The sequence below is a fragment of the Buteo buteo genome, chromosome 15 (genome assembly GCF_964188355.1).
Source record: "Buteo buteo chromosome 15, bButBut1.hap1.1, whole genome shotgun sequence".
Taxonomy (NCBI): Eukaryota; Metazoa; Chordata; class Aves; order Accipitriformes; family Accipitridae; genus Buteo; species Buteo buteo.
Genome location: NC_134185.1, coordinates 19,865,954 through 19,892,537, shown reverse-complemented (window position 1 = coordinate 19,892,537; position 26,584 = coordinate 19,865,954). Strand labels below are relative to the sequence as shown.

The 26,584-nt window shown below is 38.5% G+C and overlaps 1 protein-coding gene across 1 annotated transcript in view; it reads left to right on the top strand.

Annotated features, from left to right (window-relative positions):
- PREP (prolyl endopeptidase) overlaps positions 1-26,584 on the top strand; it is a 99,198-nt gene that overhangs the window by 47,709 nt on the left and 24,905 nt on the right. Inside the window, exons 9-10 of the mRNA XM_075046696.1 lie at positions 9,112-9,309; positions 12,961-13,064. Coding sequence (XP_074902797.1) covers positions 9,112-9,309; positions 12,961-13,064 — 302 coding nt within the window. The remainder of the gene's footprint in view (positions 1-9,111; positions 9,310-12,960; positions 13,065-26,584) is intronic.

The window sequence follows — 26,584 nt, the reverse complement described above, 5'->3', positions numbered from 1 at the left end:
GGAAAATTCTATTAAAAACTTAGAATTAGTTTCAGGTAATACAGAAAAACCTCCTGAGATGTGTTTTTGACAGATGCTTCGTGTACATTTATGTGGTCTGTTCTCCATATAGTACAAGATACAATTATGATTTATCTGACTAGCATCTGAATACCATAATTATAGCTATTCAAAAGGACTCTGCTTTTTTTGTTTTTTTATTAATCCATCTTTATACAAATTCATTCAAGTTTTCTACTTTTCCGGTGAAGAGCTGCTTTGTAGAATGAGTAGAATTCTCTGTGTGTGATTTGATATGCATACATATAGTAACTTATGTCTTTCCTCACTAACACAAATCTATTTGCCTACTACTTCAAATTCCTTTTAAGATCTTGCTTTTCAAGACACCTAAAAAAAAAAAAAAAAATCTTAATTTCTATCTGCATTTCACAATGTGTCCTGCATGATTCCTGCCACAGCCTAGACAAGGTATGTCCCCAGTGTGCCATAAATGGTGACTCTGAGCATGCCCGGAATTATAGTGACTTTGCAAATGACTGGGGTTTACAATATTGTGAGAATTATGGTAAACACAAAAGTACCAAATTAGAGCTTGGTGAGACACAAATCTTTTTCTTAAGGTTGTGAACTCTTTGAATCAGGAACCACCTGCATCTTAAGTGAAGTACCTTTCAAGTCCTAAGCAGAGTAATAGGTGTAAGTGAAAAATTGCTTCCAAGTCTAATTTCTGATTGCATGTGAATTTGCTGACAGTCTGTGAAGCCATGCTTAAGTTATGAGGAACAGCAATTTATAAAGTGGGACCAAGTTGAAGAATTGACTGAAAAGTGGTGAGTGTCCAAATAGAATCGAACAGAAACATGTGAATGACATGGAACATGGTTACCATGTGTGGATTTACCTGAGATGTGGTCTAGGCAGCCAAAAGGAGCTTTGACCAGTGGCTATATAGGCACTGGCTCTATATTCCTTCCCAGTAAGATAAAGGCCACATCTGCTTTTCACTTCTCCATTTTGGTTTTATTCTGAATCCAAAGTCGTGCTGAGTTCATATTTGTGTGCATGCAAAAAAAAATTTAATGCATGCAACATTCCCTTAATGGCTTATACATGACAGCCTTGACTGTACAAACATAACAAGATCTGCATTTAGAAAACTAAAGGTTCGGATAAATGGATTGGCTGAGGGCACTGGCCTTCAGACTGTAAACACAACAGGGATTCAGCTCTTAAACATTTGAAGGCAAACATAATCTGTTGTATAAAACCATCGGAGTGACTTTCAGGAGTCTGTTGTGTGTCATTAAGCTTCTATGTATTTGCATGTGAAGCCAGAGGAGGCAATCACATGTCCACTTCTCTCTCTAGCTTTTTGGAGTGGTATGTAAAGGAATTGGATTAAATTAACAGATGAAAGTGTCTCCGTAAGAAGGTGAGTTATAAGTAGATCTTAGCACTACAGTAAATTAAGTGTGAATTGTTCAGTTGCTTCTTTGTGGCAGACACTTGCAAATTAGCATTGTATCCTCAGCACCAAGATAAGGGAGTTTTATCATGTTCAGGAGGTTGTAGCCCTCAATAAATAAAAAAACCCATTGTTTCACTTGATGAAGTCAGCAAGCAAGCCAGTCTCTATGTCATGTTGTTTTAATCATTCCAAGATTTGATTTAGAAAGACATAATTATAGCAGAAGGCAGTTAATAATTCATTGTCTTGAAAACCTTGAAGTCAAGTGAATTTGATTTTGTGTGATCCAGGGATGGCAATGTAATGAAACGCCTTCTGCAAAAGCTAGGACAGCAGTGATTCAAAGGGTAAATGAGTATTGCTGCTTGTTCAGTTTTACATATGTGTGGGAGTGATTCTTTATGAAGATGTAATTAGCTGTATTAGAATTTCTTTATAAACATTGTAGTTAGTGGTGCTCTAGGTCACAAATGTGTTTTACTGGGATATATAGTTACTTGGTTCAAAAGCTGCCTACTCCAGTGTGATCTGCCTGGCAGCCGTAGCCACCCTCATTTCTATGTGTTAACTTAGATTCAGTTTCATAAAAGCTACACCATCCACATATAGAAATAGATTTATTTATGAATAATAAATTTGGGATTAAGAATTATGAAGCTCTGCCAGTGTCCATCAATGGCAAAAAGAGAAATTCCACAAAGTATAATGCATTCTTAGGAAAGATGCTGTAGCTGATATTATCTAACCAAGAAATAAACACACATGCCTATAAGGTGGTGTGAATGTCATTTGGTTTCTCAACATATTCTTCAAGACAGACTTTTTTAATTGGCTTTCACCTTTTTGTTTTCCGAACTGTTTATAAATGAGCTAATTTGGGAAATACAGGGAAAAAAACCAAACATATTCCTGCAATGAGGTTGTACGCAAACCTCACTTTACAAGTCTCAGCAGGGATTTCACACAGAGTTGAGGTAAATTTAGATTTCTACTCTGTGAGCTGAGGGGAAGAAATAAATGACACCTATTTTGAAAATTAAATTTAAGGGGGGCCTCAGAACATATTGGAGTGTGATGAGACTCATTTCCTCCCCTTTGGAGTTTGTTTATAAAGTGTTACTTTTAATTTTCAGGGAGTCTAAAATAGAACCATAGGAGAGATTCACATCTAACCTTGAACTAGTGCTTTAGATGACCACATAGCTGCACGTAGGTGTGCTGAATTAGTTAAAAGGCAGCTGTGAAACCATAAATGCAGACTGATCATTACAGACACTGCAACCCTAGTTCTAAGGCATAGGATAAACCTGTCATCTTTAGAAGGTTATATAATCAATTTTGAGAATGGTGACACCCCCCTGCCCCCTCCAAAAAAATGCCCAATACTGATAGAGCAGGTCAGCTTGAGAGTAGCAGTTATATCCAGCCCTGTACTTGTGACAATGAAAAGAAAAACAGAATAGATCTCATGAGTAAGGAGGGCTGAGAAATAAAACATATTCCTGAACGTGTCATAGACGAGGTGAGTGATCTTGAACAGTTCCTTGAATCTCAGTTGGCCATTTAACAAGCAGCAGCAGAGCTGCTGTACCTTGTACACATCTGCACACCTGAACTCAGTGCATGTAAAACGCTTCCCTTCCCTCAGCTAGAATGTGCACACCAAGTGAAAAATAATGTTTTTCTTCTTACCTTTAACCTGCTAGCTAATTCATAAATGCTTAAGAGTTTGGGGAGGGGAGTTACTGCAACTGAAATGTACCTTCTGGTACTGTAATGAAACCAGAAGGGAAAGTCTGGAATGAGTACCACAAAATTGTTGATCCTGAATGACAAGGATGTGCATGGGTGTGAGTAATCCCTCCTGTTCATCTCAGCTGTCAGGAAGCTTGTTCACTCCCTTACCCTGTGGTGTTTTTCAGAGTACCCATAGCTTGACGCACTTGGGAGTTTTGCTTGCAGAGTGGGAGCATGAAGGGTTGTGTGACTGTTCTGAGGAGCAGTTGTGTGACCTTCTGGGTATCGCCCGGAGGAAGCATCCTGTGGAGATGGCTATTGCAAAAGTGTGGCAGAGAGGAGGAAATGGGCTGCAATGCGAAAGACCAGACTGATAAGCTTCTACTGTGAAATGTGGAGGAAAAAAAACCCAACCAAAACTGAAAACAAATCAACTGGGATGTGGCTTAGCTCCAGTGCTTCCCAGCAACAAAAAGCATCCCCTAAGATCTGGCCAAGCCAGATACAGTCCTTCAGTCACTGGGTACATGGGGAGAGGATGCGGTCCAGATGCATGTCCATGACTTGAAAGTTTTATTCTGCTCCCCTGGTAGGGCTTTTGTGGCTCTGTTTAATTCTGTTTACCATGGAAAACCTGCATCAGTCACAGATGACTAAAACTGTAGGTTACTTAAGGAAGCATTACTCCTGATGTTTGCAGCTTCAGAGCTCTGCCCCCCCCTACTCTGTCTCTTGTTTGTGTGTCTCATACTGAGAGGATGTGGGGTATAAAATCCTTGTTGAATGTCTTGTTGAAATTGGTTGGAGGTTTTCCATTAACTTGAACGTGGCAGGCTGTCACTGAGGATGGTGTCTCAGAGAGAAGATACATGCTTTATGTTGTGAGAGCATATCAACATCTACTTACATTTCAGAATGATTCATGGTTTATTCTGTAAATTGCTCCTGCTTTGCTTGCAAGTCTACCCATAAGTAGCCTTGAGTGGTTGTTATGGGTCATTTTAATTCAGATCTGCATGGATACCTGTTAATCTGCAGAGACACCGAAGTTTATGGTCGCTGTCTGTGATGACCAAAGAAACCAAAATGACCTTCCAGCTCTATTTTCCAGCTAAAGCTTTGACAGTCCATTGAAATATATTAGTTATTTGAGTGGACGCATAAGCACATTGTACAGCAAGTAACTCAGTAGTTTCTGCTGAAGACTTACGGCTGCCTAGCTCCTCTAGCTTGGCATGTTCTTCTCCATCAACGTTTCAGCCTGTGTCTGTCAAAGCATGTTTGTACAGTTGGACACTTCATGTGCTGTAGCTACTGCTGGAGAAATGAAAGGTCAGAACTGTCATAAGTAATTAGGGTTAGTGGCACAGATGTTTGTGAAGATTCAACCTTTTTTTTTCCTGAAACTGTTTCAAATGTTGTTCATAGCGATGTTGCAGTTGCCAAGTTAGTGGCATGCCTTTGCTCCTAATGAAAGCTGTCAAAATAAAGAGTTTTTGGAAAGTAGCAGTATATTAATTTCTAAAAGGTTGAACTTGAACTTCTAGAGATGGTTGAGCTCAGTTTTCTATGCCTTGTTAAGAAGTATAATTCCTCTAGCCCAAATTTAGCTACTGAAGAATTGTAAACTATTGTAGTCGTCAAGGTCTTCACTGTCATCTTCAGAGAGAAATGGGCTGTACCAAGGATAATTCTTCATACCTGCTTTCAGTACTTATTAGTGCCTCCAAGTGTGTCCATCTCTCTGATGCCTGAGACGAGAGGCTCAGGTTGGAAAAACGCAACCTTGATGTAGGGTTCGGCGTTCGGAAGATCTTGCGATGTCACGGAAAGTTAGAGGGTTAGTCGCAGCCTTGTGATGTACCTGTAATCCTGCCTCCCCTTGTTAGTATAAAAGCAATTAACTGCGCAATAAAAGGCGGAGGTTGGCGCTCACACTGTGTGTGTTATCTGTCTCTTTCCCTGGTCCGGGCTGACCAGTGATCTAAGCGTGGCACCTTGATATGTAGCGAACGCTACACCTTTACATGTTTATTGTTTAGTAAAATAAATCCTTTGCCTGATGGGTATTGTAAGTAGGTGTATTGTAAGTATGCTGGAGAGCAATTGATAAATTTAGGTGTAACTCTGAGAACAACTGCTCTGTTCGTTGGTATTAACTGAAAATTAACTGACCCTATACATTGGAGAGGCCTCAGATGGTTAGCTTTTTTTAAAAAAACCACTTCTGTGAGTCAAACTGCTCAGCAAGCAATTCACAGTATCGCGGAACAGGGTATCCAAAATAATTGGGTGAACTGCATTCTAAATGTGCTTTTTTTCTGCCCATTGTCTGTAAAGGGAGCCTACAGCAATTATGTCAGGCTTAGCTTTTAGACATGTGAAGTTTGCAAACACACAAGCTTAAAAGCTTCCAGGAGGTACAGAGGCATGCAGGATGCGTTCTGCAAAGCACGAGCAAAACCAAGGAGGCTGACTGCTAATGTAACAAACTAGACAGTATCTGCAGTTCTCAGTGCTGAGCATGGGAGTAACAGAGACTCAGCTTGTAGCTTGCAGTCAAAAAATAGCTCTTGTTAATAATTCAGCATTGTTTGAGCTTGCTATGTATATAAGTGTTCGTTCTTAGTGTCTTTTTTTTCTTCTGCTCTTTCAAGTCTGCTTCAACCTTCTGCTCTGTTTTGATCTTTTGCATTTCTTTGTAGCTTCCATTACAGTAAGTTTTGGAGGCAGTTAGCAATGCACTAAAACCAGTTATAACACAGGTTATCATACACAGAAGCTGTGTTCCTAAATCTCATGGAATGTTTTAAAAATCTTTTGTGCTGTCTTCTCATCTGTTATCTTCACCTTGCTGAGAGCATCTGATTTGTAAACCGAAGAGGTGATGGAGAGTTAATATTGCTGCTTCCTAGGCAAGTTCTTCAATGGCAGGAATCACTGCATAAGCCAGCAGCCTTATCCCTGGGCAACTGAATCCTTTTAATAAAAGAGTAGTATCTCTTTGTAATACATAAGTCAAAGTAATAATGTTCTTTGACTTTTAGTGAAAACATCCATTAAACTGCAATACTTCATCAAATGATTAGTGAGGAATTAAGGGTCATCACAATTTAATTTTAAAATAAAGATTGCTCGAGTAATATTATTATTCCTGAAGCAAAACTACATATTATATAACTTTGAGGTTGATCTGAGAATGTCTATAACCCATTTTGCGAAACTTTAAGGGTCAAGAAATTTCGAGAGTAAAACTGGACATTTTAGTTATATTTTACTGAGAATACCAATGGAGTTCATGGGATCTCATACTTATTGCAGAGCAGTTAATTCTGCAGGCAAAAATGGTGTGTTACTGTAGGGATGCTATTTTTTTGATTCATATTTTGTGTTAATAAACCAGTTATACATGTGAATGTTGGCAGATTTGTGCAGTGACAGTGTAATAAATATTTTGAATTATTGCATTTTCTCCTTGTTCATACAGCCAAGAATGATTCTGTATTTCAAAATATGTAATTGGATATAACAATTAAACTTACAAAGTTTATTCTGTTCTCCAGCCTCACTTAAGAAATTTAAGTCACTCCAGAGCTAAAATTATACATCAATTACTAATTTATAGACATTGTTATGTTGTACTGTATCTTATTATTTCAGGTCATGGCTTCATGGTTGAAATTTCAGTTAGTGTTGTACTCTGGGGCTTTGGTTAGAAAATTCCCAGATTTAGGCTAGAAGCTCATGAGGGAGTTAAAGTCTGGGGATAAAAAAAAAAAATCATTGGAGGTCTTTGGGAAGCGGGGGAGTAGTAAAGCTTTATTTTGGTGTTTATGTAACTTCAATTGGCTAGAAAGTCAGAGTAGTGTTAAATTTCAGTGGTCCCTCAGGAACAAACTAAAAGGAAGGTAGACTCTATGGAGCTATTAGGATTTGAAGGTCTTCGAGCTGTAGGGGGTCTTGACAGACCTGAACTGTATATGAAAGCAGGGACTGTTAAAGAGGCTAATTGTTACAGAATAATGAGTTTTGACCTTCAGTTCAGAAAAAGCTTGTTACCCTTAGTGGAAGGGGCACATGATACAACTTCGAACTTTTGTTCTGGAACCTGAATGTGCAAAGATGCGTTTATAAAGCTGTCTTCAGTACAGCTCTGTGAATTCAAATTATTTGGGTTTATAGGACTTTGGGGAAACTGGAAAGAACTATTAAAATATGAATAACATAAGAGCATAAAACTAAAATTCAGTCAAATTTGCCTTGCTTCTGGTTTGTTTTCAGTGTTTTTTCTTTCAACGTTGGTATTTTAAACTCCCCATCTCACAGTGCTACTTTGACATTACAGCGTGCCTCAGTCAGTCCTACCTGATTTTTCTTTCTCATTTGATTCCATCTTTTCATTTTTTGCTTCCAGCAGATAAGAGAAGGCATTGTCCAGTGCTGGTGCCTTGCCCACAATTTAGGTTTCCAGTCTGACTTGTCAGGGGAGAAGTTGCACATGCATAGTTGGAGGAGGACAAGAATCACCACCTCACCTAGTCCTACAAACAAAAACAAATTTCCCTCATTCCTTCCTTCCAGATATTTTTTCTTGACTTTTAACCTTGTTTGTATTTTCTCTTGTTTGTATTTGATTTATGAATTAATGAGAAGTTGAAATACTTTTGTTGCAAAGTAGGATAACTGGTTTCTTAAATGACAGAAATACTGAGGCAGATGAAGAAGTTTCAGTCTTTTTCCTGTCTGCATAAATAAATACATTTGTCATTAAAGATCGAAAGCCAATGACACAGGAGACAGGAGAGAATATGTTATGTGATATATTCTGGGTGAACTGGAGCCCTGAATACTTTCTACATTTCGTAGGACATAAAGATGGGGATCAAAGTGAGATGGTCAGTAGTACTGCAGGGATTTTTGTAGAAATTTGCAGCCCAGACCTTTTTTTTTTTCAATCAGTTTGGATTTTCCAAAGTTCAATTAAAAAAAATTAGCATTCCATTAAAAAGTTCATATATCTTTAGTAATTCCCCTGAGGAGCAAACTCAGAATGTGAAAGGTTCTGTGAACCAGAAGCTCTTGTTCCTGCACAGCTGAGGTGGGCAGCTCTGCAGCAGCCTAGGATTGCCAGGAGAGGCATAAAGGAAATGAACCTCTGCAGAGCACTTTGTTCCTGGGTCCTTTTGCCAGATTGAGTTCACTGTGCTGCGTCCCGTTTCTACTACCTTACAGTCTCAAGAATGCTGTTTAACAACATTAGCTTCTTGAATAAATGTGCGGTTTTTTAAATGGTGTGTTGACGATATCACCTCAGAATAGCCCTTTTCTTACACCTGGTAGAGCTTGCTTATGAGAATAGCCTCCTGAATACTTAGGCAATAAAAACAAGATGAATGGTAACTTCTAGGTTCTATACTTAAATGTGCAATACAGGATCACATGTCTTTTTGTTCTTATTAGTTTAGCTTGAGTCTAAATCATAATGATTGTTTTGATTTTCATGCATTTCCATAAGTGTTGCTGGCAAAGATCAATGTTTTGTTTGGGTTTTGCATTGAAATATGTGATATTTAAGAGCAGTATTGATCTATAAGCACCCCAAATGCATAAGCATCTTGGTTAAGCAATTCTTTATTCCTGTGTCTGCATAAATTAGTTTCACGTGGCATGGTTAGTTCATTTCGAAAGAATGTCAGCCTTTACCTTTGGGTTTGCTTTTTTCTTGCAGAAGGCAAGTGAATTCTAAAGATTTAAGAGTTAAATTCAATGCATGTCAGAAACTTTGGTGCATGTATTTAGGTATGCTAAAGAATTTTAGAATCATATTTTGTCTGATTGTTTTCTTTCTTGCAATTTTTTTACTGTATTACTGTGGCTTTGTTTTTCTTTTGCACACTCTACAGAATGGGTTGCTTGTGTGAGGTCCAACTTCCTGGTTTTGTGCTATCTGCACGACGTGAAGAATATCCTGCAACTTCATGACCTAGCTACTGGTGCACATCTCAAGACTTTCCCCTTAGAGGTTGGCAGTATTGTGGGATATAGTGGCCAAAAGAAGGACAGTGAAATATTCTATCAGTTTACTTCCTTTTTATCTCCAGGTAAGACTGGTTTTTTTTCCCTTTAGTTGTTGTTCCTTTTCCTGGGAACAACATCCTTCTCATTTTCTGTTGTTCAGTAGTTATTAGGTATGTCTAAGATGCAGGTAAAACTGCTTCCCTCCCATGTAGTAAGTAGTGGTTGTGCACTTCAAAAAGTACTAGTCCTTGGTCCATGAAGCCTAAATAACATGCCTACTAATCTTTGGGAGACCTGCACTGAGAAATTACTCAGGACTGGCTTGTACTAGGGTTGAAATTGTAGCATTCTCACAGCTCTTGCTTCATACAGCAAGATAAAAGTTTGCAAATTCTGTTGAAGACAATTGTTAATGTATTTAATGTTATTTTCATCACAATTTTGAAGGACATTAATAAAACTCACAAAAATTCTTTCTCTGACAGCTTTGTGATTCATTTATGCATAGCCTCATTAGATTATCTTTACTGTCTGTGTCTTCACAACACTTGGTGTTGTTTGATTGCTGTAGGAATCCTCTTTATACAATCCTGTAAAGCCAGGGCTGTCCAAAGCATTATGTAATATGTGTGTGGCACACCCCTGAGTATTCCAGGAGTTTGAAAAGGAAGGGAGTTTCTACGCAATTGTCAAGCTAATATATAGCAAGAAAATGTATTTGCTGTTTGCTCTTTTTCTTTCTTTCATTCTTTCTTTATGGGCCAAACAATCAAGAGCTAATACAGGACAGGATTCAAATATGGAGAGGTGACATAGGCTCCAGAATCTTTATCTTCCAGGGTTGTGAGTGATCTTGAATCATAAGATGATCAAAAATGTTCTTATAGCATCTAATGTATTTTTTTGCTCTGTTTCATTTAGAGCACAGCCACATTGCAAAATGGCTGTATAATAGTTTTGATAGGTTTGCTGGTTTTGCTAGAAATGATTGTGTCAAATTATCAAAATTGTGTTTCAAGGTTAGCAGATGTGTGATGAATTTCCTATTATTATTTTACTATTTACATAACTAGAAATAAGGTATGTTTCCAGTTCCTCCTTTTAAACAAACTTTTAAACAACATTCAGATCATTGCAGCCATTGCAACCGGAGAGGAGCTTGAGGACACTCTGGCATTTACCTCTAACTTCTTCCCAACTTGATGGTTCAGATAGTTCACTTCCTCACATCTCACCTCGTGGGCCAGAAGTTGCCAGTCTTACAAGCCAGCACAGTTCACCTCAGCTGAGCCAGTAGAGTCTCTGCAGCTGCTAAACATGTGGAGGTCCAGAGCCACGGAGACCTGTTTTAGCCCGTGGCTTGCCAGCCAGCAATGGCTGCTCTCACTGTCTGCTGGTTGCTTAGGCATTTTTTTTTTTTCCTTTTCATCTATGTGCTTAGCATCTACAGAGAATTCGCCATGGTGTAGCTCTGTTGAGTTGGGCAGAGTGACCTGGAATCTAGAAGAAAGAGGAAGGGAAGAAATGGAGGTAGACTGTATGGGAATAAGGAAAGGGTGAGGAAAGCAGAGCAGAGAGGTAATTTTTAGGTAGGTGTGTGGATATTTTTTAATTTGCATGCAACCTCCATTCACCCTATCAGTGGAATAACCAGACAAAAGGCATGGGGCTGGTCCATGATTAACCTAGATCTTCCTACTTTATTATTAGAAATCAATAAAATTTGCACTTGTATTAAATTGCACTGTTACTTTTTTCTAATAAGAAACAAATTAACACATTGGTGTTTAATATCTACAACAAAAGTAATAGTAAACATATATATGAAATAATGAATAAAGCAGTTCTAAAACCATAGATGCTGACACCATTAAAATAATTTTTGCTGTTCCCTGAAAAATATGGTTATCCCTGCTGTCCACTCCAGTGTGAGACACTTAGGTGAGCACTCTAGTGTTTTGCATATGTTTAGCATACAGCAAAAGAGTGCAGGCCCCAACATTACTGTGGTGTTTGATATTAACTGCCATGCCACTAAAATTATAACAGCACAAGAGATGCAGTACCAGGGGTTCAATTGCATGTTACTGTAATATTGGGTTGATTGACTCCTGAAGAGCAGTCTATGACTGTGCTTATACTTTATCATGTGGTTTCCTAATATGCAGCTATTCTGCCTGCTCTGTGTGTAATGTTTGCCAATACATTATCCAGCTTGGGCAGCTGTGTATCTGTCAAATGACTGCTTTGCCTGTTACTGCCTGGTGTGCTTTCCTTTGTGCTTTTGCATCACTTTCTGGATCCTAATCTTTAAGGGAAATGGTGCTTTAATGCTTGTTTGTATCTGTCGCCCTGCATTAGGCTTGCTAGTCACTTTGTGACAAATGAAGAAAAAAAATTCCCAACAGATTGGAGTAGTCCTACTTTTATTCCCCTATTAATTCACCATTACGGAAAGAGGCTTTATTAGTTATTAGAAATGTTGGTTTTCATCTGTGTCCCTTTGCCAATCTGTATCTTTTTGATTTTCCACAGTCTATGAAAGTGATTTAATGAGGCAATTTCCTTGTATCAGATATGTTTCCTCATTATTTCATGTTTCAATATAATTTTTTATAGCTATAACCTCTGTAATAATTACTTCTGGTTTCCTGAAAGTATCTAAAATATACACAATACAGCAGTATTTCAATCAAGTCCTGTCCACCTTGGTTAATTTTATTACATTGAGGATCCCTGTAGAGGGTTTGTTGCCTTAACTTTTGGTGTTCTTTTCCCTAATATACATTTAAAATTTTACAGAAGGCAGCTTGTTGTAAAGTAGAAAAACAAAAGAATAATTAATGCTGAGGTTAGTTTTATGTATCATATGCATCTGTAGTATATCCATGAATATTAGGATTTTATAATATGTTAACCAGTGTGCAAACGCAACAATAGTCACACTGTATGACAGGAAATATGATTTATAGTCTAAATGCAAAATTCTTCTTGGCTAATTACACATCTGTGTAGTGTCTAGATTGCTACAGTCTCTGTGATTCTACCTCAGCTGCAACCTGGAAATTATACTGCTTATAGACATAAATTTTCTCATGTGCACAATCCTTTGGAAATCATAGGTGCAACTCAAGCAAGTGAAGTTGCCTTCTACCCTGCAGGATCAGGATGTAAAATAAATTATATGAGACCAAATGGTGTTCAGTTACATAAGTAACCTGTGCTAGTCTGCCACAATTTCAAGTGGATGCTCAGCTCTTTCCATTGTCTAGGTGTCCATTTGAATTGTAATTTCAAAATATTTTGTCATAAAGAGAAAAACGTTGACTTGGGTGAAATTCTTGATATATTTATTGTCAGTCTGGTGGCTCTAGAGGAGATGTGTTAAAATTGACTTGATACTTCTTTCTTCCAACATTATCATTCTCATTAAGTGCTGTGTAACTTTATGAAAACAAATCTTTTTTCCATTTTGCTTAACCCCCCTTTGGATACCTGGCTGTGTATGGGCGGTGAGAACTATTCTTTCTGTACAGAAAGCCTTTGCACCCTACCTAGATAAAGTGCATATATGTATGTGTTAAATTATATATTAACTGAAAGAATGTGTCTGGAGCTACTGTTTTCACCCTGCTGAGTTACCTTTGCCATTCATTACTCCATTACAGTGCCTAAACTGGCATCGTTTTAATGATGGACGTACCCTAAACTGACAAACTTGCACTCTATTTTAGGTATTATATATCACTGTGATCTGACCAAAGAGGAACTGGAGCCAAGAGTTTTCCGTGAGGTGACAGTGAAAGGATTTGATCCTTCGGTTTACCAGACAATTCAGGTAGTAAACATGAATCCGACTGTCTTGCTGTAATGACTTATGCAAAAGTTTAACAAAATTGCACTTGGCTAAGGGTGAGAGTACTTTGATTAGCTCCTGGGTTGCAGATCTGTGTGCGCTCTGAAGGAATTCCACCAAGTCTTGTTAGAGAGATTGGAAGAGGCCACTGCAAGTAACTGGGGCAGACTCAGTCCTCAGTCATCTTACATTATGAGGCAATCTGTTCTCTAATTTTTTGCCATGTTACAGTATTCTGTGATATTTGTGTTAACATCACAGCTGCTTTTCCATGTTTTTGTATTTCTTCCACCCGGGCAACCTGACATGGCTCCCATAGGCAAGTGTGTGCTAGGGCAAGGCTTAAGAGGCAGTGGAGAAACAGGAGAAATTGGAATAGCCAGTCATCTTCCCAGCACTTCCACAGTATTCCGGGGTCCACGGTGGGAATTGGCAACAATAGATAAAACACATCTGACCCCACCACTCTTGTATTAGAATAGTGATGATTTTTGCCACAAGTTCATACTGTGGATCTCTAGTAAGACCTCAGGAAGAAATTGGGAGGAAAGAAAGAAATGCATTGATTCATTTGTAGCTGGCATCAAATACAAAATCTGCTATAGAACTGTGAAAGGTCTTAACCATGACTATTTGGAAGGAAAGCAGGAAAATATCTGGTGATGTAAACAGGAAAATCATGTTCATTCATGCTGTGTAAGAATTTCCCATTCTGTCCACCTTTCCAAGAAGTGCCATGGTATGTTGTGTACATTAATGCATCGGTACAGTTACACTTGGAACAACTCACTTTGATTTTTCGTAAGAGCAGGATTAGACCCTTTCCTTGCAGTGCTGGAACAACTAGAACAAGGAGCAAAAGTTAAAAGCAATTTATACATATATGTAATTAACATTTCTAATGTAAAACCCCATGAAGCAATTATTGTACAGGTCTAACAGCCTTTAGTATTAGATTTTTAAATGATTTGGGATAGAGACCCCTGCATTCTATATGTATACTACTACCTAGTACCATAGATGATGGACATGGATGATCTACAAACTGGCTCTGTGAGACGTGAACATGGAGAGAAATGAGTGAGGCCTTTCCTACCAAGGTCTAATGCCATTCGGTAAATTCCACAGGAATCTAGAGAATAAAATCTTTGCTGATAAAGTATTTGGAGTCAACAAAGACTGGCAGATAACAAAGTAAGAAGGACAGCAGGTTGCTGATTTATAAGGATGTGAACTGCTTGTTAAATGGTCCTATTATGACAATCTACATTTCAGTATAGCCAAGCGAGGGTAGGACATCTGGGAACCAGGGAGAGATTTATACCACTTCAGAATCTGAAATCAGGTAGGTTGTGTCAGCTGGTCTCCCAGAGCTCCCTTTGCATCCCCGGAAGGTCATAAGCTGCATCTACAGTAACAAGCAGTGTGGCATAATAATCGCAGGAGTGAAATGGCTTGTGCTGAGGATCCAATGTCCATTTTGAGAGTTTTACTTTGGACTAGCTGTAGTCCTGTCCTGTGAACTGAATTTCCATTATTGGTTGAAATACTTTTGGTGCACTCCTGGAGTGTATCTGCTGCTTGAGTTTCATCCAGAAGGAATCCAGTTTGCATACACTGAAACCTCTCTGCTGTGGGAGGTGAGAGTGGTGAGGAGACTTGCTTTAGAACCACACTTTTGTTTTGAACTGAAATGCTGTTGTAGGTGCACTAGACACGTATCTCCGTTTAGCAGCATGGAGACTCCTTTGGAGGTGCCTGTTCCTCACACATAAGTGAAGGCATGTAAGAATTAGCTAAGTTTAAAGCTTACAGAGTTAATTACTCTTATGGAAAACAGTGTCAGATACAGTTGATATGGAGCAGGTTCAGGAAATACAGGCCTCTTCGTAGACAACTGCTTTGACCTCATAACAAGTATTGTGACTAAAAGGATTATGCAAAATACATATTTTTAGTAAGTGATATTCCCACTAAACACAGCTTTGGTAAGCCCCTGATAAAATACTATGCCCTGTAAGAAAGATAGGGAACTTCTAGAGAGAGTTCATAGAAATTTGTTGAAATCATAGAATCATTTAGGTTGGAAAAGACCTTTAAGATCATTGAGTCCAACCATAAACCTAACACTGCCAAGTCCACCACTAAGCCATGTCCCTAAGTGCCACATCTGCATGTCTTTTAAATACCTCCAGGGATGGTGACTGAACCAAAATAATTAGGGGTCTAGAAAAACAGTCATTATATCGTGATCCTTAGCATATTTAATACCTGCAATTTATAGAAGAAATTTATATTAAGAAATAGTGGAGGGTAGACTAATTGTCTTATATGTAGGATTTTGCATCTGTAGAGCAAGAGTGGAACAGAGGATTTTTCTTTCTATAGACAAAAGTATAAGAATATAGACAAAAGTATAAGAAGATCCAGTGCCTGAAGTGGAACTTAAATAAGCTTAGCCTGGAAAAAGGTGAAATTACCTAGGAGATAAAGTTAAGCAATAGTGTTGATAGCATGGCTTGGAGTCTTTAAAAGGAGATTAGATATTCTTCTTAATCTCTTATTTTTTATTTTGCCTCTTGCACATACACAGGACAGATTCTCTAAAAGCATAAAGACAGTAGTGTGTGTGCATGAGGTGGTTGTAACCAGCCGCATCTGTTTGTCTCTGCATCTCCAGACAGAAGCAAGAGTGTTGTAGAGGAGAGTTTGCTGGAAGTATTCTCACAGAGAACAGCATTCTTTTTAGGAAAGAACTTGGTACAATTGTAATACTGCCATCAGACTCAGAAGGATAATAATGGAACACAAATACCCATGTAATTAAAAAGGATTTAGAAGGGGTTGCCATAAGTTAGAAATAATGTATTTTTCTAGTAAATCAAATTTTATGACATAAATGTCTGGAAAAACAAAATCTCATTTTACATTTAAATCAATTACATGCTAAATTAAGGTAAAGTATAACAGTAATACAAATAATTTCAAGGAGGAAGCGTGCTGTTGCAATGTCCTTGGAAACCTTCACTTTGTAAATCACTGGCAGAGCTTCACTACCAGGCTGTAATGGGGTGGAAGTCAGTATCACTGTTTCTGGTTTTCTCCTTACCCACTCCTGCTCAGTACCAGCTCTAGGGAAATATGACCTGTGTAGTTACACTGGGATCAGTGCTTATAAAGAGCACTCATGGCTCACCACTCATCCAGTTTTGCCTTTTATCAACAAATGATCTCAGTGTGGCAACATCTTGGAAATTAGTTTCCCATATCGTTCGGATCCATGGAGAAATCTCAGCTGAGCTGTGAAAGAGGCCGTTTGTCAGGGCCAGGGCTGGGACTGCCTGGTCACCTTTGTAGCAGCTCAGCCTGCCAGTGCTACACACTTCTGCCAGACTCCATTCCTCGTTTCCATTTGTGGGGTTCCACTTGGACCCTTGATGATGCTTCTGCTTGGAGGAGGGAAAGGGAGATAGCAGCTTATCAAAGCGGTTTATAAATGGCTGTCAACCTAGATGAAAGTCTTGCATAGCCATTGCAAAACTCAGGCGACATTGCAGGGAATTGTGAAAGAAACTCAAAATTAAGAATGCAAGAAATATACTGATACTAGGCAAAGATTGCTGGTTATGGGAGAAGGAACAACATTACGTAATTTTTTTCATAATTTTAATTTCCATCAGAATTACTAAGTAGTAAAGAAGAATGTTGCTGGCTCTGTCCTGATCCATGTTCTTAATGAAAGGCAGGTCTCCTGCCAAGGTTCTTCCTTTATTCTCATATAGCTGAAGAAATACCTGCTAAGACTAGCAATCTTCCTATCTTTGTCTGTACAGCCTATATGAAACTTTAATGAGTTGTTGTTCTTTAGCAGTCTTTGAACATAACTGAGTTAAGAAGATTTGAACTGAAGTGTAAGGTATCACATGTATATGAAACCTGAATTAATGGCAATTGGAAAATGCCACAGTGCCTGTTTTTTGTTCTTTTGGATCCACTTTACAGTGTTTCATAGATGCTGTGCAGTGCAAGTGTGAACCAGTGATAAAAGTTTACTACATGAAGTAAATTCATGGTAGAGCAGCTGCTTTGTAGTACCTGTGGTGAAGTTATTACCCTTTGGCAGCCCAAAGTAAAAACAAATTAGCCAGCTTACCTTGAACTGAAGGGAGAGCTGTTTCCATGTACCTGACATTTACACCAGAGTAAGAGCATGCCTGTGGCTTGTTGGCTCTATGTGACACCCTGCAAGTACATAGTCTAACTTACTGTGCAGTAGCTGTGCATATGCCCTTAACTTGAAAGACTCTGTGACCTTCATGAAAAAGTCAGACTGTTTAAAATGCTTGCCACACATCAAAAATTTATCCTGGCTGCTTTTGTTAAATGATATACTAAGTTGTGTTTATAACTTTTCCTCTGCCAAATGCTTCTTGAAATTTGTCTTTGCTTCCCTGCACGCTTGCATTTGTCACAATGACAGACTTTTTCAGGAAATAACCTAGGGTGGGTTTTACAGGAGGAAAAAACACTTTTGCAGAAACTTACAAATGGCACTTGCCATAAGCTGTTTACTGGATAAATAACTCAACTGCTGCTTTAAATAAATAAAAAGCCTTTATTTTATCTTTACAAAATTGCCAACTAAGTTCTTATACACCTCTCCTTATTAACACTTCACAGTGACACTTAATCATGGATAAACAGTCTTCTGGCCTGGCTCACAACTCACCTACTTTTAGGCTGATACGCAGGCTTATAAGTGTTGAAATTGCAACAGTAAAAATGTTGTTTGGCTCCTTTTGCCATTCTTTTAATACCTTCCAGTACTGTCCTTAAAATAGTCTGAGATGAACCAAAAATAGATGTTGCTATTGACAGATGCATTTTGGATTAGCTCTTGCAGAAGAATGGTGAAATTCATAACAAAACTTAGTTTTACAACTTAGCTTGATTTAAAAGCAGCTGCTGTTTAGATATTGTTGCAGAGATGAAAGGACAAATCTTAAAAAGGATATTTCTTTTCTTGGGGCTGGAATGAATTTCCTCTCCTTTCTTTTGCAGATATTATTTTCATAGGTAAAATAATTTTCATGAGAAGTTCATTGTTTTATTGTTTGGTCTTTTGCCCCCATCTTCAAGCCCTGATTTCAGCACTGATTTCAAGTTATGAGTCACTGATAGGGAAAATTTGTCTACGGTCTTTCTAATTCCTAGCGGAACTTTACACTGTACAGTTTGGCACAGCAGTTAATCTCTGTTTCAGGAAAATACAGCACTGAGAGAAGATGAGTCAGACTTGAGGTTGATTGGCAGAGTTGTGGGAGAAACTTGTGCACAGCACCTGCCCACGCTATTCCTGGATCTAGCCGTTGCTGGTGGTGTCATTCCATGAGCATTAGATTCCCTCATAAAAATAAAAAGTAACAGAGGGCAGCAGAGGAAAGCATTGTCCTGTGAAAGCTGTAGTAAGCTTAACCTGCTTAGCAATGCAAGAGCTGATATTGTCATTGTTTATTCAGTGTAGTTACGGACATGGTCTTAATGTTGTTTCTTTCCCTTATCTACGTATATATGCATAGATCACTGGAGTTTGGAGAGAAATTCAGTAGCTTTGAACCTATCTCTGTTAAGAAAAAGCACTCTCATGCCAGAGAAGGCATGTACTTTTTACATTGATTCTGAGCAGAGACAAAGAATTTTCTCCTTTTCTTCAGGGGAGTAAGTTGTTTTGGCATCATTTTCTTCCCCCTTCTGAGAATCCAGCACAGCCAAAAGGGGATTGATTTTTGAGGAGTTGAACTTTCTTGCTTCTAACAGTATTTGGGGTTTGAATCCTGCCTTGATCTCATGGGATGGGAGGGTAGAATTAATACTTGGGGGAAACAAGTTGCTTATTGTTGTTTGTTTCTATTTTATTCCTTTTATTTCCTTGTGGTTCCATATTGCAGTAAGGAAGAAAATGAAAAAATATTGGGGGGAGGAGGGAACGTGAACAAATACACCAGTTTTAGTGCATGCTGCAGTGTGGCAGACACCTGCCCTCTTGCAGGGGGAAAATGAGCTTTGAGCTGCTTGCATCAGAGCTCCCAGGAAGAAGACTGAAGTCTTCAGCTCTGATCTCTGCCAGTGTTTTGGCAATGGCTGTGGTTTTGGCACCAAGACAACAGTCTCGCTCTGGAGGACATCAACAAAAATCACAGTGACAACTGTGGCAGTATTAGCTGTTTGCCTGTGTGAATTTAGCATCTTACACCCTTGGCATGTGGTTGTTACAACTTTAATCTGCCATTACCTCTTTGAATTGCAGGTCAGTGAAAAAACATTAACTGAAAATGTGGTCCTCTAGTTTTAAGGCCCTGTATTTCATGAAAGGCAAGAGATTGTATATTAAATACATTACATATTTGCAGCCACAGTACACTCAATTTTAAGGGGGGGAACTGTCAGTATGAAGGACTTTATGTCTAAAAAAGTATCAAGTGAAGGATTTTCTGTAATGACCTTACATGCTCTCGAACTTGGAAATCCTTATGCCTGAGCAGAGTAGCAGAGGTTGGCTCTACACCCATTATATTTAAGCAGCCCCATCCAATGCACTTCAGATAATTCACACCAGTAATTCTCACAGACCATGATATTCCTGAAGTGTCTGGAGTAGGAACCAGATCTCTCTATTCCAAGAGGATGAAGTGATAGGACTTTGCATTGCTTTCTTCACCGATCCAGTTTAAATCCTGTTTTAAGACCTAAATGTCTGGGGTTGTTTTATCCCCTTCTTACGTACCACAGGGGATTGCTGCACAGTTTAGGATGTTGGGAGCTTTTGTTCAGCAGAACAATGGAAATGTGGTTTGGGATGGAGGAGTACAGAACTGCTCTTAGGAAGAATTAGCACAATACCAGACCACACAGCGTGGGGGATAATACTAAAATACAAGTCTCTGTGGTTATTTGGATTGTCATATAGGCTTTGTGATTCACTAGTTCCAAGGTTTAATGTTAGATTACTTATTTTTCTGCTAAGTGTAGAGGGAATTGAAGACCTTCTTAAAATGTTTGAGTCTGTAGAACCTTCATGCTCAAGATGTTATAAAAACATTTAAACTTTCATTTGTTTTAAGCCTATGAGAGAAGCAATTGCTTAGTAGTTTAACTAAAACTCATTGTGAAATATTATTCTTATGCCTTACTCAGTAAAACTTTTGTTTGAACTTGCAGTGGTTTGTTTTCCACTTTTCTAGTGAATGGAGATGTTAGTTGGCATACTTGATCCCAAGTTGCATTCCTTGCTCCATTTCTTACTCAGAATTCCTTAAAACACAAGATGAAATAACAGAGCTGTAACCATTGAACATAGTGTAGAGAATCCCTTTTTACACACAGGAGTTTTAAACAAGAGCTTAAGCAATTGTAATGGAGCTTAAAGGATTGTTTTACAGTCTCCCATGTCTTAAATGATTGCATTGTTAATGGTGAATAAAACATAGTTTTGATTTTTACAATAAAAGGTGAAATACATTTTGCGATCAGGAAGAAGATTTAAAAAATCATTCGCTCAGACACCTTAAATGAACATGTGTGTTAAAGCCCTCAGGAATCTCAGTAGGTAGATTCTTTGCTGATACAGAGAGATTAAAATGAGAATGTTGTTGTAGTGAAAATGCTTGTTTCTTGTCCTCTTTCTAAACGAATCACTGAAGATTTCTTCCCTTCTCTTTTTTCTTCAGCTTTCATATTTATTTCTGTGATTGATCTCACCTCCAGTAATTAACCATGAACATAGTACTGTTTTAATTAACTCCCTTACTCACAAGATAAGTAAGAATTCTATTTAATGATTCTCAGTGGGAATCTTCTTTCAACTTTTCTTCTCCCTTTTGTATAAGCATATCAGTGTTATTTCTCAAAGGTGGTAAGTATTATTAGCTTCATTCTACAGGCGCAGAAACACTCAGAATGAAATTTGTTTGTGCTTGCATGTTGATGAGGTGTTGCACTGGGGCTATGTTTTGATGGTTTGCTGTTCTAATGGCAGTGGTTTGCTACTCTGCTTTTTGCTGATCCTCAGAGTTGAGTCTTCAGATGTGTTTTGAAAACTTAATCAAGCCAGTTATTAAAGTCTTACCCACGTAGCAGCAGTTCATAGAACTTCAGCATCAACAAAAAGCCCCCACTCTTGATATCTCTAATAGTATTAAGTGCTGACAAAACACTGTCTTTTCGATCAGTATGGTGTTTGTGTGGCTGTATAGTATTGATTGATCGGCCAGCTCCATCAGTGGTGGAGGATCAAACGCACAGGATGCTTCCACAAAAAAACTGCTCCAGAGCTTCTTTGTGGCCGTTTAATTCCTGCTTAGACCAAGCAGTCATAAAAATGGAAAATTTCAGCACACTAAGGACTGCATGTACAGTCCTCTACTGAAAGAAAGAAGTGGTAGCTACCACTTTTCTTTTCTCTGTCCCTTTTTGAGGCTAAAATGTCAAACTTTGGTGTGCCAGCATTGTTCAGATTGAGAGCGCTCCTCTGCAAGTGTGGGAATTTTTCTATCCATCTGCCCACCCATTTGCCTCATGGAGCCTACCCAGGAGGGTGTTAAATTGTGATGATAATGCTGCATTGAGGATAGATCACTCTGGGACCACAGTCATTGGTTTTATTCACACAGCTGCCAGCAAAAGATCATCAGATGATTGCAGTTGTCAGTCATCACTGGTGTGGGCCAGCATTTGAGCCATTGATCCAGCAGGGCAACACACTGAATTCCTTTACCAGGCCACCAGATAACGAGACTTTTCTGGTTGTCTTTTTCAGTACTGTGCTAGCAGTGTCGTGTAAGTCTGTTGAATAGTCGTTAGGTTTCCAAGGAAGGGGATTTACATTCAGTAAGAGTTACATATGCAGGTATATATCTCTCTCTGCCACAGGATGTTTTTTAAATTCAAGCAAATTTGCAGAACAATAGTGATTATAGTTGTTTACTTGTCAGCAAAGCCCATACTACTTGAGAATAAAATATTGTGCTCTCTGTTTATAGGTGTGTTACACATCTGTAATATGTATATGGGCAAGTTTTAAAAGATTTTCTTCTTGTTTTTAATTTTAACATTGAATTTTTAATATTTAAGTATTTAAACCATTTTCTGAAATTTAACGAATACAAATTCTCAATGCAAGTGGTGAATTTTTGAATGTATCTCTGTTCTAACCAGCTGTTCCTGTAGATTTTATTATATATGTAAACTCTCTGGATGGCCTTCACATCTCTCAAACAATCCTGGTTTTGTGAAAGGTAAAAGGCAGCAAGAAGCAAGGCACTTGTTCTCTTTCAGAGTTTTGTCTTCTCCGCTTCTGCTTTTGAAGCCTCTCTTCTTGAAACCGTGTAAAATATAGATAAAAACAATCTCAAAAGCTCATCTAATCTATTGCAGTCCAAGAGGCAGGATACTGGCTTTTCCTGCAAGAAGAGAGGAACCAGCTGTTACTGCACAGTAGGTTGCAGCTGTGAACAGAAAAACCTGCAGCAGAGCTGCTGTAATAACCAAGGGATGGAAGAACTGGGAAAGAGAAGAAACTACAGTGCCTGAATGTGGTTGGTGGTGGTGACGACATGGGCATGCACCCATGTCCCAGAGCTGGCCATCGTGGCTACCAAGGCCTAGAGCATGCTGATCTGTCCTGGGCTCTGTGGCAGGTTGCTTCTGCCTGTACCATTCCTGACTGGCTTTTGTCTGCCTTGTGCTTAAAAGCCTTCAGTCTCCCCAGGCAATCTGTCCCTGTGTCTCACTGTATTTACTGTTAAAAAGCTTTTGCAGGGAGCAGGGTGTCTGCCACAAGATCGCACCTAAATTCCCATGCCACAGTTGAAATGCATTGCTTTGTGTCCCTGACAGACATGGAAGACAGGTAATTCTCTTCTAGTTACAGCAAACTTCTGCATATTTAGAGACTGTCACCATGTGTCCCTGCAATTTTTTTCCCTTTAGACTAAGAATAAACAAAACAAAAACCTGCATTCTGTTCAGTTTTTCTAGTGGATTGTATTTTCTGCGCCTCCGATCGCTCTTCTTTCTCTCCCTGGAATCTCTTTTAGATGTTCAGCATATGGTGTGCCATGGTTTAAACTGAACACAGCACTCTAGCTGAGGCTTTGCAAATACTGAATACACCAGAAAAGGTTACTTTTCTGAATTATTTCTTAGTTAGTTGTTCCCTATCCTGTATGTGATTGCACCTGTCAGAGTATAGTGTGTTGCATTTCTGGCTTTATTGCATTGCATTTTACTTTTCCAGGTAGTTTTGCCTTCTGTTTGTTACTCTTTCCAAAAAGCACTCCCTTGTCCCCTCTTCTCTGCAGTGTCTCAGTGTTTCCTGTTAGCAGTTAAGCTTCCCTGCAGCTCCAAATACCATTTAAATACTTTACAGTGGATGCATCTCTCATTCTGAATGGTGTCCCTGTAGGCTAGCAGGGAACTGGGGTGTTTTCAGAATAGAAACAGCTCTGACAGAGCTGGGAGGTTTGTGTTTCAGAGCTGCAGGCCTCCAAGCACACACAAGTTGGTAACTAGTTTATGCAGTCATTTAGTAGGTTTGGCATGTAACTGATGCAAAGAGGTTTAAGGTAGTAGAGCAGCCTGCAGAGAACAAAATAGAAGGTTGTTGCTCCTTTATTTACTTGCGTTTTCACAGCACTTCAGAGTCTTAGTCACGGACCACAATCACCAGTGTGCTGGATAGCATAGAAATGCAGGCCATCGCAGGGCCCTTACCAACCACAGCTTGAAAACAGGACAGGGAAATAAATTGTGTTTGGAAGATTAATAATGATAACTATGCATAAACTACATTTAGGAGACAAAAACAAATTAGAATTAGTAATACTTGGAACTAATGAAAAATGTAGATAAACTTCTGAGATCGATAGATATATCTGTCTCACTGCAGCCCAATAAAATTATACTTGGTGTCTTCACCCAGGGCCGGAACTGCTTGGTGGATTAGGATTTTGTTGTTGTTGTTAATTAACATCCATCAGCCTGGTGGAAAACAGATAAGAGCTGAGAGTGGAAAACAGCATTTTCAAATGTTAGTGAGATCTGACATAGACTTGATTCAGACTTAGTGTAACGAAGTTGTTCACAACCCAGGAGCCTCTGCAAAGTAAACGAAGCTATGTGGCCACTCCTTGGAGCAGACTCTGCCATTTAAAGGGAAAAAGGGAAGCAAGTGATAGCATATGTTGTAAACTAAAGCTACGACTCTTGCTTTCACTGTGAACATGATTACCTTAGAAAAGGATGCATGTTAATCAAGACGATCATACAGTAGTTATGAGAAGCTCAGCTTGTACTGAGAAAATAATTTTTACTAAATAGAAACGAGGAGGTTTTGGAGAACCTCTCTTATCAGCATTCTGTGGTACAATCACACCTCCTAATAATATGTTGGTGTTGTGGGACACTTTCAATGGCATAGTCTCCATTTATACAAAACATAGGAAAAAAAATTGTACTAATAACAGGTAAGGCAGAGCTAAAAAGGCTTCTTAGCCAATAGCTTTTTATCTAGACAGATTTGGTGGGTTGTTTTTTCTTAAATTGTCATTCACTGGTGAAGAAAGAGGGCAAACTAAACACAAAGTGCTTCAATAAGTATGCAGAGATGCAGTTGTGAACTTGTTAAGTGGAACACATGTGAGTGGGATCGTTCAGGAGATTACTCTCTTGTCAGCCCTCAGTATAAGATCAGAAACAGTAAAAATTTTAAAATTACAAAATCTTGGGGCATTCTGAAAGAATGTTTTTATCCAAGGAAAAGGGAGGAAGATAGCAGTTCACTTTCTACCCAGAAAGAGTTCAGTCACTAATTATGTGAGGTTTTTTCCATGGGCTTTTGTCTGTTTATGATCCAGTACAAATTCATCAGTGCGCAATTTTATTAAGGGTAATCTAGTTTGCATCTTCATTTAGCAGATGATTTGATTTTATCAACACTGCCCAGAGGTACTGATAGAATATCATCTTTCCTTAGATTAATTATTTCTGCTCTGTCCTTGAGACATCTCCCAGGAAATTTATGGGACAAGGGAGGCCTCTTAGAAATACCATTATTATTCATAGTAACTAGTTTTTCAACTGTGTAGATGAATGATATAAAGAAACAGATGATTTCCTTAGTTCTGGCTTGCTATTCTCACAGACAGGGAAAAATTGATAGATAAATTATCTATGACAGCTCCCTGAACTGCTTGTTTTTCAGCCAATTTGTCAATTATTTTTGAAAGTAATAGTGCACAGTGATCACTGCTAACAGCTAAAAATAGAGAAAATGCAGAAAAGCTTTAAAGCATAATGGTAGAATGCCTAAAATCAGGGAATCTTTTACCAATGTGAACATCCCTGACTTTTTCCTTCTACTTACTAGGGGTTTTTGAACTGTTAGCACTCATTGAAGTTGACTTGACATCATTAGACATTTGATCTGCTGATCTATTAGTAGTTGAATTCCTTATGACTGATATGAGTTTGTTGAATTTTGCTGTCTTGATCACATTTTGCCCAAGAAAGGAGACTGCTGCAAGCTGTCCATAGTCTTATGGCTTTAAAAAACAAAGGTATTCCTCTTCTGTTGTTCATTTTTCTCCTCCTTGTTCCAACAGCATTACAGGCATGCATCAGCACACTTCTTGGTGTTCCTGTTATGAAGTACCTTAAAGTCTGTCTGGAAATCACACTGTAAAGTGAAATTTTTGCTGGGTTGCTTTATACCAGTTTTGGTTTAGTTTTTTCCCTAAGTATTGTTACAACAGTGTCACGAAAACTCATTCTCATAATTCTCTTCAATGTCTTGCTACTCGCTGGGTAATTTTTCTTCATTGTACAATGAGTACTGCAAATCCGAAAACAATAGATGAGCCTGAAGTACTGTCTCCACAGCAAGGAGGTGGTCACCAAGACACAACTGTTGAAATCAATAGCATCTGGTTCTTAGAATTATTTTCTTCTAAGCTAGCACCCCAAATATTTTCTAGGACCTTAGTTTATCCTTGACTATTCTCAAGGTATTTTTTAGTTTTTCTTCTGCTGCCATTTCCTTTTTTTTTATCATGTAGGGGCACAATGTGTAACTTTGAATCCAAGCTTAAATCTCAGAAATTAAATTGTTTGTAGCTATAATTTGAGTGAGAAAGCACACATGGAAAAGCTTCACAATACTTTTAAGTGACCTGTTTATTCCAGTAAGTTCTTCAGAATAAATAGTCACAGCATAAGTGATCTGGGACTGATTTTGAAACTTGCATCGTCCAGTATACATGATCTCTTGTTTCCTTTCAAACCAGAAAATAGTAATGAAGAGTATCAGCTGTTTTTTCAATATTGTACTAGGCACATGCAGAATTTTTGTAGGTGGTTAGCGATATATAGCGCCTCTGGTTTTGGGTAGCCAACTTGACACCTATAAACATGGTATGATTCTCCAAGGCAGAGAGAGCAGAATGCTC